Here is a 17,515-nt window from a genome sequence, read left to right on the forward strand (position 1 = left end):
GACACCAATATCTGCAATGGGAACACCATGTTGGTTTGTAGAATTGAGCGCATCATCTGCTGGGCTATTTGGTGTACATCTGAAAACCCAATTGTAAACCAAAAGGACTGAGTCACTCCTTCACTTTCTCCTGTGGTTGCCTAGCAATAACCACTGGTCTGTTTTTTCTTGAGATTCTCCACTTCTGCTCATTCACAGGATTTGTGCCAGTCTGCAGGGGTGACTGTATATCTGACCTAGCTCACCGTGCGTCACGACGAGTCCATCGCACTCGCATGCTAAACCTCAGATCGGGAACTGAGGCAGGGAGTGGTGACGCACTTGGAGCGTTGTGGGCCTCGCTGGTCAGGGGGTTCGTAGAGGAGTGAGAAACCCCCGGACATTTAGTATGTCACTCAGAGGAAAGTCGTGATCCCGAAGGCTGGATGGAGAACTGTGGGGCTACGTCTGGGTAATTCTGGCTGGCAGTGTGTGTGTGTGTGTGTGTGTGTGTGTGTGTGTGTGTGTGTGTGTGTGTGTGTGTGTGTGGGGGGGGGGGGGGGGTTTGCATTATTCTGATATTTGCAGCTTGTAGAAATTTTACCAGAGCAAGTCTCTGTTTGACCCTGAACTATCATAAGAGACAGCTCTATGCTGTTTGCAAGTCCTCAAGTTTGAGAAGCTTCTTTGTTGTTCGATAAACAACTTAAATGCTAAATTTGTTATCAGAATTACTATCAATTATAGTCCACTAATCTTTTCAGGAGTGGTTGCAATATTTTACATCAGTAGAATTAAATTCATCCAGACGGAAGTCACACAGTACTGCATCTATAAAAGTGTCAATAGGACGTTTGTAGAATATAAGATGACACTGGGTGTTATTTGATCTGAAGAAACAATACAGCGCCGGTCTCTGAGCCGGTTTCCCAGAATGTGGATCTTTTTATTTTCTTTTAATACCAGTTTTGTTTAGTCTTTTGAAGAGCTTGTCAGTACTTGGAGATAACTTACTGCTCCTTTTCATCTGGCTTCGACAATAGTAGCACAGTAACATTTCCATTTAGGGAGAAAAAGAAAAAGAAAAACAGGACACTTTCAATGCAGCTCGACAGACAGCTGCGTGTGCTGCCAGCCGGTCAGGCCCCGACAGAGGAACTCAGGGATCAGTTTGATTCACTAATCAAAGACTTCCACTTTGTCTTTGTTAACATGACCTAGGCTGTGAGCCAGAGACACCATAACAAAACACAATGTATTCTCTCCCAGCAATTTACTGGCACCAAAGTTCATCATAAATACTGATAAGAAAAAGTTAAACATTAGGATATGATGTAACGATTTAGATGTGGCCTTTGATGTTACCGTCTTTGTGTGTAACCTTTATTTTTTCGTTTCTTCCTGTATGCTTAAATGAGGCATACAAAATGTGTACCTCCATGGAGTTACTATTTAACTTGAGACGTGTTCATCCTCTATAGGGAATGAGAAGAATGCTGCTCGACAGTCTGAGGTGGATCCTGTTTTACGCTCCATTGAATACCAAGCCGCACTTGTATTCTGGCTGTATGCAGTATACGCAGTTTGGATGGTGGGTGGTGGTGGGGGGCTGTTGGGGGTTGAGTGACTCTGACCTTGAGAGGCCTACCAGTAAGAACCGCTCTCTCACATCTCGACCAATCAGATCCAGTACCACCGGCCCCCTCCTGGGAACCATTACATTTACTAGAAAACACCACTGACAGCCTGAAGAGCAGTGGTGAAATCACAACTCTGTTCACCAGCTCTCCTGAGACGTGTGCTGAAAGCTTCTCCTGTACCTCACATTGCACTGGCCCACTTAAAATCGAGAGCTTAACCTGTATCTGGCGAGTATGGTTTGAATGGAGATGTGCGTTCCAGCAGGGTACATTTTAAACGTTTATCTGGAAGAGTCTTACCAGGCCTATCAGGTACGGACTTCCTGCGTCACCCAGGAGATGAGAGGTGAAGCTCTGAAAGGCGACCGCCGTGGCTCTCCTTGTGGGGATAACGACAAACTGCGCACAGAGAGAGATAAATACAAGGGATTGTGTGAGATGACGAATACGCAAAGGTAGAAAGATTCACCCAGCAGTGTTAAAACAACTCTTGCAGTCTTCAATTATGTATGCTGAGCCCACCTCATCGGGCCAGAACCCCCCCAGGCAGACCTGTCAGTCACAGCTAAAATGTCAGTAATGGCCTATCTCTGTCTCTACATACTCACCACACTCTCCATACATATTACAAATTAAGGGCACTGTTTGCTACACCCATCTTGCTGAAAGTCTAATTTCAATTGGATCACTCAACCTCCCATTTTCACTTTTAGACACAAAAACATACATCGGAGAAAGAGCCCCCTTCCATTTGTTTCCATAAGCAGTGCATGCATCAATCTCAGTAGACAGAAATGATCAGCCCCACCCAAACTGTATTCCACTCACACATTTCACAAAACTGTGTTTAATTGGACAACCGCCGTTTGTTGCAGGAATTTCCAGTGACCCAGTGGATAAGTATAGGTTTCCAGTACTTACCATTAAAATGTCTGCTGTTATGGCCCAGTTCAGGAAAAGCAGCGTCTCTCCTATGAAGATGCAAACCTACATAAATAAAGAAGCAGAAAAGATTTGTTCATTTAGAGGTGCTAATTAAGATCGGCCAATTTCCTCTGCACAAAAGACTGATAACCAGACATGAAGCCAGAAGAGGAGGTTTCACACGTCGCTACTGTGTGTGGGAATCCTCCGCTGAATAAAAGTGCTTTGGTTGCTGTGGTTCAAAAACATGTCATTATGCTGCGGCCCAATTATACTCGGAGGTGCAGGCCTTCATTTGGGTCTCACTTAGCTGAGTATTTTGCGTACGAGCTGAAAAACAGCACAGGATGATAAGGATTGTTTATTCTTGTCAAAGCTCGTATATTCAATGTGGAAACGGTTTAACACTTCCTAAGTTTAGATCCAGCTGCAGGATTTGTTTTTATGTCCTACTTCTGAAAGGGTGGAACAGAGAACGGAAACTTTAAATAACATGACTTTAAATACATCGTACTATATGTACTATGTAGGCTACTGTATGTGGGCCAGTACCAGCTGGTGTTGCTATTTGGCCAATGTCTTTAAGACAGACCTAGAGGGATTTGGTTGCAGTGGAATCTCCTGTGTCTGTATTGACTGGTTTCGTCTGGCACGGTTCAACACGGCTGGTTGATGTGTGTTTCCTGCTGGGGAATAACCCTTCTGCCTGCGTGCCAGACCTAAAGTACAGCACAGAGAGCTACAGAGGGAGTCTGACAGAGGAGATGTCTGTTCGGAGAGCTGCGAACCAGACACCGTGACCGACATGTTAGCTCTTAGAAAAGAGAAGCCCAGCGTTTCCTCAGATGTGTTGATGAGACAACAGCTGCGAGGGGTCAATTGTTGCGGCCATGTCACGCCTTATAACACGACACATCTGTCAGCAATTCGCCATGAAACTTGAGCTGATCACTTACAACTGCTGTACTGTACGGTGATTTGATATTGTACAGTAGAGTAGTCCGAGAAGAAAGAGAAGCCACGTGTTTAAATTCATGACCTATACAGTTAAATTGCTAGTACTGCTAGACGTTTTAATACCACAACATACTTTATTCTTCTTATACTATATAAAACATTTTAAGCATCAGCGGACCACATCTTAAACCTTTTCTGACCAATACAAAGATTTTAAAAAATGGGGTCACCTGAGTGCATCAGCTATGCCCTCTCTGTCACGCAGAAGTTGTCTTAAATCGAGTGGGACGGACGTGTAATCATGTAATTAATATGGACACTTCAGCACCTCAGCTCTAATTGGCTGAGTTTTGCCTCTGTCAAACACTTAATAAATGGGCCCCTCTGACCTCACAGGAGTTCATATACACTTTAATTCATTAAATCAAAATCACCACTTATGCATGTAATTAGCAGCTGTTGAAAACCAGTATAATCAATACAGTATTTGGATCATGGAACACTTAATTAATAAGGTTGTTATTTAACAATGTAATTCTCTGTTGATTGAGATGGTGTGTTATCGCTGTTTTATAAAAGCAGACGTTGTCCAATCTTGAGCATACAAACAAGATCACATGCTTATAAACACCTCACACATACTGTAAAAAAAAGTCAGAGGTCAAACATGCCAAAGTCACACATTTAGTATACAGAATTCAGCTTGTTATGTTGCTTTACACGCATGGGAGCTTTTTCTTATCTTTTCCAGTTTTCCAGCGTTATTACCGCGGAAGTTGTTAAGGTCTCAGTTCCTAATCCTTTGTCTCTGATAAGACTGAGTATGGAAGTATGAAATATGGGCTTGGTGAGTCCAACGGCCCTGAGTGCATTGTTTCAGGGCAGTGATTGTGAAGGTGCACCCTTTTCCTGTTTCACAAGGCAATTAGACACACACAAGCTCTCTGGGTATTTGCCTGAGACTCTTCATTTCTGGCCAGACGAGGTATGAGCCTCAGCTACCTGCAGCAGCCCCTGAGGCCATTTCAATCTAACCCGCAATAATGGCTGTTCATTATGAGGAGCAACACCCACTCACCGCCTCTGGGCCTGAAAGGAACTGGCATCAGGCAAGGTGTCCTTTTACTGCTTTATTCCTGATTTAAACATAAACCCCACCCGATAAGCCTCTACTAAGCCTTCTCTGGTTAGATTGGTTATCAGACTTTCCCTTTTAATTCTCAGCCCCTGAGGATAATCCATAATGAACATACTAATCGCATCATTGAGAACCTTTTGATTCTTGGAAAATAGGAAAGCAAAAAATGACCTAATCACAACTTCCTCCACTGCTCGATTAAACTTCCTCATCCAGAGACACAATATACACAAAATAGTAACAGGAAGTGACTCTTACATAGGCTCCTACGATGCTCTTCTTGGCCACCACGAAGATGAGGCAGACGAAGATGGCCGAGCCCAGCATGCTGACTGCGCACACAAGCGGGTCGGCTCGCTCTGTCTTCTGGCGGCACAGGCGCGTGGTGGCCGCCCCAATGACCACGCCCAAAAGGCCCGTCACACAGGTGATCGCCCCGAAGATTAGGCTGTACAGAAAAGCACAGACAACAATGTTATTTCAAATATCATGCAAGTTTTTAGTTCGTGTAACCACCAAAATGAAGTTACACCTAAGAAGAAGCATGGGTTATTATAAAAGGTGCAAAATGGCTGAACTGGACTGAACTATAGATCCAGCTTTGGACACAAAGTGTGCTTCCATCTCTCTATTTAACAGGGTTTCATATTACACCAGTGACTTCAAAGTCTTCACTCTGTGTTAAAACATTAACCTCTCACCTGTCTGTGCTACTGCAGACGTCTTTTGTGCAGTCCTCTCCTGTCTTCTGCACCACCTGGGCTCTGGCCAGGTACAGAGGGATCCACATGCCGAACGCACCTGTGGCGAAAGACACCGCTGAGGACGCCAGGGAGGAGAACACGTAGCTCCGACTAAATCAGGAAGAAACACACGAGAGTGCAGAAATCGAACAGATGATTATCTTGGCTTACAAAAGACACTGTCACACAGTCTCACCTGATTTGTCTCTCTGTTTGTAAAAAAAACTAAACATCTGATAACAACTGCAAACACATGATAATAGAATACAACAGGAGTTTGGTGGGGTGAACAAGATTATCTCCCAGGTGAGAATTTAAAGGGTTAAATGGTAAGTAAACTGGAATTATGTGCAGTTAAATTTGACAGTTTTATGTGGGAGACCAAAATAACCCTATTTAACACTTTCCATTGGTTGTGAATGTGGAAGACTGTGTACAGCTAAAAGTCACACTGTGTGGTTGCTCTACTAAAATAGATCCCGTAAACCTGCATGGCTGCATCACAGTAGCTTTATAGAATTTATAACTTATATAACTTATAGCCCACAGGTCATATACTCACAAGGGCTTACAGTGTCATGGATGCAAAGCTCCCTTCACAGTTCAGCAGCATTGCAGACGGTGAGTGAATGATACTGGTTCACTGTGTCTTGTGTTAACATTCCCATGTCTATAATGGCTACTATAGGCTAAATGTAAGGGAATAGGTGTGAGTGTTTTTTTATTTTTATCAAGGGCTCTAGGAACTTTTTCCTTATCTGTCAATCTACCAATTATTTTCACGATTAATAGTTTGGTCAATGAGATGGCCATTACAATTTCCTACCGCCCAAGATGATTTTAGCGTGCATGGCTTTTGATGATTAGCTGGGCAAATAAAATATGGGGGTGCTATACTGATCACTGTTCAGGTAAACAAGTCAATCCCCCATGATTATCTGGTGTGCTTTCTTAAATCGATGGTGGGGCCTTACTTCTTGGCGAGCGCCTTCATGTCACAGAGCCAGGAGGTGCGGGTCTTGATGCGTCCCATCTGGTCAGCGCTGCCTCTCTTCGGCTCGGGCACGAAGAGCAAGATCAGGGTTCCTGCGGTGATCCCTAAAACTGGGGACACCTACCAGGGAAAGAGAGAACCATGAGGACTCAGATCGTGTTAACACATCATCACACTGACGTGGTATTTGCAGTGCGAGTGGTTTAGAGGGGGGCCGACATGATGCAGATGCAAGACAAAGAATGTATTTAGAGAGTGCACTCTGACTTGGAAGTTACTTAAAACCGGAGAATTCCCACATGATGAAAAATACCCTTAGTGACTTAAGGTGATCACCAAACCAACCTGCTTTAACGGAGAATTTTCTATGGTTAAAAGAGCCCAGTTGTAATTTTTCATATCCATGTAAATGCTGCATTTGATTTGCTGTTCATAGGCAAACTAAACTGAACCTTTAGTTGTTGTGTTTTTGGTTATTGCACTCAAAACCTTGCTCCTTCTAAACCTAGAACGAAATGTACTTACCCTGGAGTGGGTTACTTTTACAATCTGAATGGACGGCCACTGTGTTTGCCGATACGCCTGACATCCTATACAAGCCCTCTGGAGCTGAGAACATTCCCTCTGCTTACTCTGTTGGCACTGTGTGTGCGTTTTTATGTGTGTGTGTGTGTGTGTGTGTGCTTGTGTTTCTGTGTTTTTACGTTTATAAGCATATACGACTCTCTTAGAGCTTTTGGGCTTTGAGAGCTGCTTTGTGAGCACTGCACCAAGGTGAAAACCTCATTATTGCCCATCTGCTATTATGTTCACTATTATCTTTTATTGGTTATGAGGGAGCATGTTTGTGCATGTGTGTGTTTTTATGGGGGGGGGGGACAGAGACAAAAGGCAGGATGGGATGTGTGGGAGAGGATTTGTTGGAGTAATACAAATTGCTCACAAAAGCAAAACCAATTTCATCTGTCAGGGGAAATTCATCATATTATATTTTGTAGCTTATAAAAGCCATTTATATGCACAATTGCTTTGGTGCTGTGAAATGTGCAGGTGTGTGTGTGTGTGTGTGGCTACATTTTTTCATTGAGGGAGTAATTCTGAGTCTGATGTGGCTAAACTGAGGATTACACTGATGATTTCCTATCCTATATTGTGTCTTCTCTCCAATCTTCTGCTTGTGTGGAGCAACTTAATTGGATCGACATCTACATCAGAATCTTATGAATGTGCTTTCAGCAAGAGGCAGCTTAATGGAAGATACAGAGCTTGTCTAGAGGAAAATAAATATGAGCTCTGTTTTGCACTCAAGTCCCCTCATCATTATTCAACAAGACACCAGGAGTCTGTGACCTTTGACCTTGACTCCCACAGTGCACATTAGACACTTCCTGTATGGATGGTAGGCAATCAAAAAAATTAGCTGCTGCCCTCTCCTCCTCCTCATTTCATGCATCCCTTCTGTTCCTTATCGTACATTTTTTTTTTTTTCCTAAACAAGGAAGGTAGCTGGAACATGTTGGGCAAAAACAAACGGAAGCGTTGCAGTGTTTTTTTCCTTAAAGCAGGATACTGCTCCACAGAATCCGTTTCATGTCTCGGTATTTGTTTTCCTCTGCATGCCACACCGTTGATTAATTGGCTTTGAGATTGTTTTATTGGAATGTCATTGTGACTGCTGTGGAACAAACCACTCCGCTCTTTGTGTTTTCTTTTTCTCTTTTAATACTCCACAAAGAAAAGAAGAAATGCACGTCCTGTTTCCTCGCCCCAAGCGAGTTGTCACATCCAGGAATCTTCTCCACCACAACATGCTGAGAGGAAGTTTAATGTCTTCCTTTAAAATGTCAGTTGGTTCATTAGAAGAGTCGGGTCATAATTTGTTAGAGGATTTTTAAAGCTGACCCTGAAGTCAGCGGCTCCTGGGGAATCCTGTTAAACCTTTCGTTGGTCCTCTCCATTGCTGCTGGTATGCCTTATAGAGCTGTTGGCTTCTAAACGTTTTGTCTCGAGTACTCATTGGAGTCCCAGTAAAAAAGTGCAACGACAACAGTGATTTATACTCCTGATTTAACACCTATGTTTGCTCCTAAGTACGCTGTAAGTATACTACTGCAAAGAACTGTCCAGTCAGGATTCTTTCTTTGTTGAAGCAAAACCCTGTGAAGAACGGACATCTCAGCTAATTTTTACAGATAGATTTCTCTTGTGAACTGAAATCAGCCTTTTAATTAAAAGCGATCCAGCCTAATGCTCTTGGAGCACCGTTGGGGTATTTAGCGAGCCAGTACGTAGGAACAAATGGGTCTTTGTTCTTGGTTGAACTGCCCCACACAGAGGCTTGATGCCTTCTTTGGTACACATTTTCATTTTTTACAGGTGATTTTAGCTTTCCCTTAAAAAACATCTTCTCTTTAAATGGTTATCAGGGCATCATTTTTATTCCATGCATTTTTCATTGTTCTCTTTTGTTAAAAACAGCAGTTGTTGCTGTTGCAGATGCAATAGCAAGCTGGTGGTTATTGTTCTGTGGATTCTCCTGTACTTTCTGTTGTGACGTAGCAACACATTTAGTTGACTAATCACAATCCACAGTACAGCTAGCACCCCGTATAGTACCCAGAACATGCACTAAGTACGGCGTCCTGGCAGGGCCAAAATGAACCTCCAGGAACCTCTCCCTAAAGAATGAAACCTTAGTTTTTCATTAAGTTCCACACTGTAAAAGACAATATGCTCAGGTAGAGGAAGCCCTTACACCTTGTAATTTCACTGAGGCCCACATTGATCCTGCCTCACCAGAGACGATAGAGTAAAGTGTAATGAAAGATGAATGTGTTTATAGCGTCTGAGAAGGAAAAAGCTAGCACGGGCCTTGTTCTTCAAATAGAAATCCACTTTCCTTGCTGCAGCCATCAGATCAGAACTGAACCACAATGACACACAGCCTTTCAGTTTGAACACATATTAGAAGATGTTGAGTGCATTTGATGTTAAAATTTCTACATTTTGAGAACGCGTTGTGTTGGAGGCTGGAGGCTCAACTGATGCTGATGTGGATGTGTGTGAGAGTTGTGCCGCCTTCAGCTCTCTCTGCTCTGTCACATCACTACAATGTCAGGGCCTGGACCGCCTGTTCACCCATGTGTGTGCCCCCCGGTGCTTCTGCCACCACCGACCCCTCTGACCCCAGATCCAAAACAGGCTCTTCATCTGTCTCTATGTGCGTGTTTGTGTGCAGTGTTGGAGGATGATGGCCTTACCCTCAGTGCCCAGTGCCAGTCTCCTGCAGCCTCCTTGGCGCTGGAGCCCAGGATGTAACCCAACCCACTGCGGAGAGACAGAAAGACACAAACCGTCATAAACATTACTCTGAACCCGCTTCACTTAGGTCTAGCAGCAGGTGCACGTTATATATTAAGTATATGAGTCAGTGTCCTGAAGCCTACACCTACACTACACACATCCTGTTTGTCTGCCATGTTGAGTGTTTGGGTATTTGACATGGAGAGCTTATGACAGTGTAACTGATCAAAGCACCAGTAGCAGCTTGGCTAGTTGGTCTATTTGTGGATGTGTGATATGTGCACATAGTCACAATATGCAGGTGCATAGTTACCGCCCACGACCTGCCACTAACATGGTTGTCCGAAGGCTGAAAGCTGTGTGTGGTACAGTGAAATTGAATTTCACCGCATTTTACCTAGTTTAAGAGTGTTTTGTGAGTCATAAAGGGGAATAACAGGGAAAGGCTTTGAGGGCAATGTTGCTAGATAAGATCATCATTTACTACTATATAACTGTGTTGAAGATAATGCTCACATACTTAGCTAAGTATTTATCAGAGTGATAACAACCAGATTATTTTTTAGGGTTTTGAAACATTTCTCAGACAAAACACATAATTAGATTACACCACCATGAGCTATAGGAAACTGTGATGCTTTTTTTTTTTTACATTTTTTTATAGACCAAACAATCAAATAGAAAATAAACCTTTGAATAATTCATTTATAAAAGTAATCGTAAGTTGCAACCCCTTACCCGAATGGCCTCCAGGAAGTGCTAAAGACTAAAGTTATCCCCCAGATGCTTCCATACAGGAATACATACATGTGGTATCACAGAATGGTTTGACAGTGGTGTGAATTCAATTCTAGGGCTTTCATGACCGATTTTGAGTGACTGGGCCGTCTATCACCATCATCAAAACACTTAATGAAGGGAGACTCTTTTGAAAAAATAGTGTCCTTTCAGTTAAGAAGCTGCAGGTGTTCTTAGTGGCCCACTACCTTACTCCCTCTCATTTGTCATTTATCTCAGTTTTTTTCTTCAGTTTTCTAAGCCTCTTCACTAGAATTAGTCAACAAAAGTCAATCAGACTCCCAGATTTCTCAGAGAACCTGTTTGTCTGCATGTGTGAAGCCTCTGGCCAAGAGGTGCTGTTTTCTCATTAGCATAGCAGATTAGAGCAATAGATTAATGTTCTAATGTAACCAGAGACTTTACAGTAGGTTTCTTATCAGCATTGGCTGCTAAAGGGCCAAAGGATATTTAACTGGTTTTACACACACAAACTGACACAGAGCAAAGGGGGAAACGGGCGACGCTTGTGCTTTCCATGATCAGTTCTCCAAAAATAACAGCGCCACATAAACAGGCTCAGACAGCATATGATATTTCTAGTGGGTGACTAACAGCGAATGTTATCTGAGTCCACCCAGAGGTTGTTTGGAAAGTTCAACACCAACAATAAAACTCGGGCATGAAAAATATGCTCACATCAAACGCCGGCGTCGCCGTGGCCAAGTTTAAATTATGGGGGGGGGGGGGGGGCAGAGCAGGGGAATCCATTTCCTGTGAATCCGGTCTAATTCCTGAGGTCATTTCCTGGAAACGGTCATAACAACCTCAGTAAAGACAAACAAGTGGGAGACTGGGTAGGATGTTTGATTGCACTTTACTGAGGCCCACTCTTTCACCTTCTATTGTCTTCGTTGCTTGGCAGTTTACATAACACTACCACTCAGGGCAGTTTAGACTTCCCTTAACACATTAGTCCATCTGTCCTCAATCTGCAATTAAAACTTGAGGGACAGTTATTCTAATGTTGACAGTGTACAGAGACTGTAGCACATTTCCCCTTTACTATTTAGCATTGTGTGTGACTCTGCATGCAAAAGCTAGAAAACAGCGCAGCATGCTACATCTCAGCACATGCGGCTAAGCGCTGTATATAACGATAAACCTCAAGTGGCTCCTGCGCTGCATCCACCCGTACATTCATCTTTTATTACTTGGCTTTGTTTGTTTTCTCCCTGTGGCCCTTTTTCTGATTGAATGAACTGAAAGGGTTGGAGATTTGAGCTTAATAATACCTCCTACTCTCACAACCCCACGCCACAGCCCCAAAAAAGCCTCCCACCCGCCTTTTTAAGCTTCACGCACAGCCAATTGTAAGTTCTGCTTTTCTTTCTGCAGAGGGCCTGAGCTCTTTGTGTGGCTGTCTCTGGAAAAGAAAAGAGCCAGATAGGAGTGAGCCTGGCCTCCATATGAGGATCATTTCAATTATCTGTGCTAATTCCCCTGATTTTATTGCACCTCTGCATTGAACATGTAGCAAACCACCTGAATTGGATGAAATAACCAAACCATAGTTTTATAAATCCGAAATATAGCACATATCTTGTTGATTCCTAGGCTATGTCTGTCTCTTACCTTCCCAGAGGGATGGCCAGGTAGAAGACAGAGAGCATCATGGTGCGGCTGTTATTAGTGAACAGGTCTCCTATGATGGTGGGAGAGATGGAAGAGTAGCTGGACTCTCCGATTCCCACAAGTCCCCTGGAGAGTACAAACAGCCAGTAATACTGCAGAGAGAGAGAGAGAAAGAAATAGGAGTTTTGTTATCAATCCTGTGTCAGAGCACAATGTTGATCCAACAGTCATTTGTCTTGGTCATAAGTCTTTTTCCTCACCAACTTTTCCTTAGTGCACAAAACAGTCTATCTCTACTTCTAGCCCTAAGATACTTACAGTAAATGTCTACATTGTCGTTATAAGACTTAAAATGCACATACTATCAGCGCATAACGTTTCACCAGATTCTGTATGGATCCACCACTCGTGTTAAAACGCAGATCTAAAACATATATTTTCTGATACATCTATCTACCCAATAATCAGAGGTAGACACTGGATTGGACCGTGAACTAACACACATGTAACTAGCATGTAGTTCGTTATTAATTAGAAGCGATGACTTTCAGACGCTCAATCCCGTGAACACATGAACACACGGGCCATCAAAATGATTTAAATATTGAGATTTTGTTGCACCTGGTCCAGAAGGTTGGACAAGGTCATTATGATCAACCAAATATTTTTTGACTTAATGAGATTGTGAAATTACATTACATCAGCATTTGAATGTGTTTAATCCAAGGTAGCTTTATGAAATTACCACGGCATATTATCTTCCATGAGACGTAATAAACTGAGGAATGAAAAGATGAATACTTAAAAGGCTTTAATAGGAGGTGGCACCTGTGTAGGCAGCTGGATTGTTAACTGTTTCCATGGCAACTGCTACTCTCTGGATGCAGACTCTGCCTCCTTGTAAAGCCACAAAGAAATCTGGTCCCCACCCCATGCACACACACACTGGAGTGAAGCACAATGCAAATACTCACCACTAATTTGCGTACTATCCATTAGCCCAGTGAGTAAAATGAGCTGCATGTAAAACTAGTGCAATTTGCTAATGTTGCAGTGAGGTTACATTGTTTCATGCTGATATATACTCAGTATTTTAATCCTTGTTGGTCTTACATCCACATTCCATTACATTATGTGGTTTCTTAAAATTCCCACCTTAAATATATGCAGGTTGTGGGCCCCAATAATGAGAATGTGGTGTGCGTGGGTGAGTGTAATAAGGTTGCACTCTATTGGGTTTGTCAGCAGTGAAAATAGATTAATGACTGTGCTGTAAGTAGCAGAGGCCGAGCTGAGACTCTGATCCCCGATGACCTGGGCTCCCAGCCGACACTACAAGCTTCATGCTGGTGGATGTGACATAATGTCATGAGGTCATACACACAGCCATCCAACATGCTCTTGAGACCACACCACACACGCATACATCACTTTAAGATGACACTTAAAGCAGTGTATGAAATACGACTGGTCCGAGACCCCTTTGATCGACACTTGAGACCCCCTGAAAGCCTGAACAGCAAACTTATGTGTGTGTGTGTGTGTGTGTTGGTCGGGGGGGTCCTCTCTAAAATGTCCCTTACTATGTCCAGCGGTATTGATTATTCAAATTGCAAAACATTAATTCACAAATAGGAATCCTGAAAATCATCTTGGTATTTCCTCTTCTATTGCCATTGAATTCCTGCTTGTTTCTGGCATGGTCTTCGTCCAGGTGTAGTGCTGTTGCAAATTGTCCGTGATGCAAATGCTTAGTGTAGTTTAGAAAAACAAACTTTACTCTTTAGTGTGGGAAGCAGTGTATTTTTTATCCGCTTTTACTGGTTACACAGTCGGTTAAAAACAGGGACTCAGTTTGCATCGAATCCGGTACTGTGACCCAAAGCCTCTGTGGTTAATTATTTTTCTCGTATGGAAAAGAAAATATTTTTACACCTCTAGCCTGTTTGCTATGAATGAATTGTGACTTGCTGTGCATAAGGTTAAAAGTTGTACAGTGACACAAAAGTGTGCATGTGTAAGGTTTGAGTGTGTGTGTGTCGAGTTAGAGAGAGAGAGAGAGAGAGAGAGAGACAGTGTACTGTGTGGGTTCAGTTGCAGGACGTAGTTGTTGCGTTGTTGCCTTATTGTTAATGAGATATAGTCTTGGTGATGTGTTTTAAAGCATGTATAATCTAGTTGATGGCCTTCCTCGCATCCCTGAAATCCTGTTGTATTGAGTGTGTGTAAGACTTCAGCATAACACTAGAGCATTAGGAAGCAGGGACCCCCCAATTTCCACAGTTGCCTGAAACAGCTTGTTTTATATGTTAGCGGCCGTGTTTATGATTGATCACAGCCAAGCGCTCAGTGCTCTATGTCTTTTGTGTCTGTCACATTGTATGGAAGGATTTACAACGGGTATATTTTCTTCTTTTAATGTCCTATCATTAAGTGGGATCATGATGGTAGTCCTTTTAGTTTGTGTGGTCACCAGACTATCATCGAGGCTTGGTAGGAAATTCTGGTAGCAGTGACAACAACAAAAAGCAGCAACGCCAGGGAAGCGCCACAAAAATGATGTTCTAAAAGCAGATTGAAAACTACGATTACATAAAAGAGGTTTAGGAAAATATTCCAATTTTAAACCTATATTCAAACAAGACTAAGAGTGTACTCAAAGAGTCAGTAGCATGGATGTACATAATGCTAATATGTTGATGTTTAGTTGGTAATATGACCATGTTCACTGTATTATTTTAGTGTGTTAGCATGCTGACATTTGCACAACTAGCTTAGAACACATTTAGGCAAATCTCAACAGGATTTTCATAAATGTTTTGGAGAAAAACTATGCACAGTTTCCCTTAATGCACAGCAAACAATTATCTATTAAATAGGACCTAGAAGGCTTGGCAATAATTTGTGTGTCAATTGGCATATGTGATTATGCTACGTGGCCTTTAGAAGGTAAAATCTTATAGATATCATCCTTTTGGCTTCAACCTATGTCCTCAACATCTAAACTTAGTATCCAGATATAAAAATGATTACACCTATAAAGATGACAATCATGAAAAGAATGATTATCCATCCATGGAGTCAGGCGGTTTTACAACAGCCGTTGAGTGATCATTAACGTTGTCTCACCCTCTTTATTCACAAGATCAAAGTGCAACGAGTCATGCTTTTCATTGGATAAAATCATAAGTAGCCTGCCACTAATGTGTTCAATTTCAAATGCCCTTCAAGTGATCATTTTATGACTATAATCTGTTGTGCTCATGCAGAAAAAAGTGTGCAATTTCACTTTACGTCAGTGGCAGAGTTCTGTTACATAAGATCTGAACTCTGTATCTGCTGCAAATCCCTTCAAAATGCCCCAGAGTGTGTTGAATGCGTAATGATAGGACTCAGTTGTAAGTGGTCATTAACATTTCATTACATGTCATGTCTTTCATCTCTCATGGCGACAGCGCCGTGGAGCTATTACATAAGAGCCATCTACTCTTGTCTCATGTGATTGGCGTTCAGGAACAGGTCTTGAGGGCAAAGTTAAAGTTCGGGGCAAAGGACTGCAGGTGCAGAGGATCAGTCCCAGTCTCCTCATTGGAAATCAACAGCCATTGAGGCATTTGTCAAAGGGGAAGAGGCCCTTCATTTCATCTGAGCAATAAGCAACCTGAATGTATTTCCGTCTTAGGCGAATGGCCGCCATCTTGCCTCCACGCAGATGAGTCTATAGGAGAATTACGTCAAAGGAGACCCTTCTGAGACATCTCTGAGCTGTCGTTCCCTTCCGCAGCTCTTGTCTGACGAGCTTTGGCAGTGAGCTGGCTTACTCACTGGAGAGACGACACTGCGGGACTCCAAGACGCTGCTTCTACAGACACGCCACACGCTGCATAAATGTATCTAACTTAGCTTTCAATGCCACATATCTGCCAATGGAGCGGCTTCATATTGTCAGTCTGTTGGATTTTTATTACGACTGTCCATCAAGGCTGCATAATGGGGTCTGCCTGCACACCCCAACACACACACAGAGCCTTTTACTGTAATGTGATGGCCACCTCTCAGCGGGACACCCCTCAGGCCCCCGCCTCCCAAGAATAATGTTATTGTTGAATGCATCCAACACGGCCCGGCACACAGGCTTTTAGAGATATCACATCTAAATCCGCTTGTCAAGGAGCAGTGAAAGAACCTTCTTATCGTCTAAAGCATTGTAATTGAGACAAGTCTGAGGCATGGGCCTTCATTAGTTGATTGGCTGGTAGAGAGAGAGAGAGAGAGAGAGAGAGAGAGAGAGAGAGAGGCTTGTGTCTATCTTAACGAGCGTGTCTTTTTTTTTCTCCAGCCTTAACATGAAGCATATCCAGATCATAGCAGAATAATAAGCTTGTCAGTGGGACAGCTGACTAATAGAATAATAACCAGATCCCCTCCGCGAGAACGTGTGCAATGTCGTACCTCTCTACTGATGAAGGAGCTCGACAGAGTAACAATGGACCAGAAGAAAATGCCGCAGCTCAGGATGACCTTTCTGTTGAAGCGGTCGCCCAGGTAACCAAAGATGGGAGCTGCCACCATGAAGCTGCAGATGAAGACTGCGGAGGGAGAAAGGAGAAGAGAAAATGTTACTTTGGACATAGTGATAGAAAATGACCGTTACTAAAGCTGACGTGTGTTTCTCAGACTAGGGTTTGCATGGATTTGGCTGTTTCCAATACCATGTGTTTCTCTATTGCACTTTGCTGTAAAAAATAACTCAAATTCCAACTGGATTGAGACAAGTAATTTAGCTTTCAGGTCCACTTATTAAGCCAAGAACCTGTCCAGATTGACTGTGTGATACCAGTCAGCCAGAGACACAGGGAAGGACTGCCAGAGGACACCTCCTGTCATCTCCAACCAATTAGGATTCAGATATACTTCATCTACACTTACTTCAAGAAACATGTAAATTCAGATTATACAGCACTGGGAGATGTCACTGAGAAAGGTGATGTTGAATTTGTGAAATGAGAGGGGAGGAGATGTACAAATGTAATAATGGATACAGTTTGGAAAGTGGCCAAGTACAGTAGCTCTTAAAAGAGAGGTAGAATTATATGTTGTTAATTTGTTGGGATTAAACAAATAAAAAAAGTGGTGGAGGAAAAAAAAACATGTCAGGCTTTAATGTATCGCTGCTGGAATTACATTTATACCGGCCAGATTAATAGCAATAAATCACACACCAGCGCCAAAGGACCGTGGTGGCTGTGTGGCTATAAATAATTCCTCCATCTTAATTTCTCACAACCAGACTCATGTGCCAGTAAAAGGAACACAAGTGCTTTAAAGTGTGCTCCTCCTAATTTCCCCACTGCTGACTGAACAACTCGTTCTCTGGCCTTTTAGTCAATATTTATGAGGAGGACAATCCCAAACAGACCTGAAT

The 17,515-nt window shown here is 42.8% G+C and overlaps 1 protein-coding gene across 2 annotated transcripts in view; it reads right to left on the bottom strand.

Annotated features, from left to right (window-relative positions):
• The window catches only part of spns2 (SPNS lysolipid transporter 2, sphingosine-1-phosphate), a 61,210-nt gene that overhangs the window by 12,389 nt on the left and 31,306 nt on the right, over positions 1-17,515 (bottom strand). For both annotated transcript variants that reach the window (XM_054625984.1, XM_054625985.1), the window contains exons 3-10: positions 16,543-16,679; positions 12,091-12,242; positions 9,636-9,702; positions 6,356-6,495; positions 5,340-5,492; positions 4,897-5,086; positions 2,541-2,606; positions 1,920-2,018 (exon numbers count right to left, since the gene is read on the bottom strand). In XM_054625984.1, coding sequence (XP_054481959.1) covers positions 1,920-2,018; positions 2,541-2,606; positions 4,897-5,086; positions 5,340-5,492; positions 6,356-6,495; positions 9,636-9,702; positions 12,091-12,242; positions 16,543-16,679 — 1,004 coding nt within the window. The remainder of the gene's footprint in view (positions 1-1,919; positions 2,019-2,540; positions 2,607-4,896; positions 5,087-5,339; positions 5,493-6,355; positions 6,496-9,635; positions 9,703-12,090; positions 12,243-16,542; positions 16,680-17,515) is intronic.

Source organism: Anoplopoma fimbria, chromosome 24 (assembly GCF_027596085.1).
Source record: "Anoplopoma fimbria isolate UVic2021 breed Golden Eagle Sablefish chromosome 24, Afim_UVic_2022, whole genome shotgun sequence".
Taxonomy (NCBI): domain Eukaryota; kingdom Metazoa; phylum Chordata; class Actinopteri; order Perciformes; family Anoplopomatidae; genus Anoplopoma; species Anoplopoma fimbria.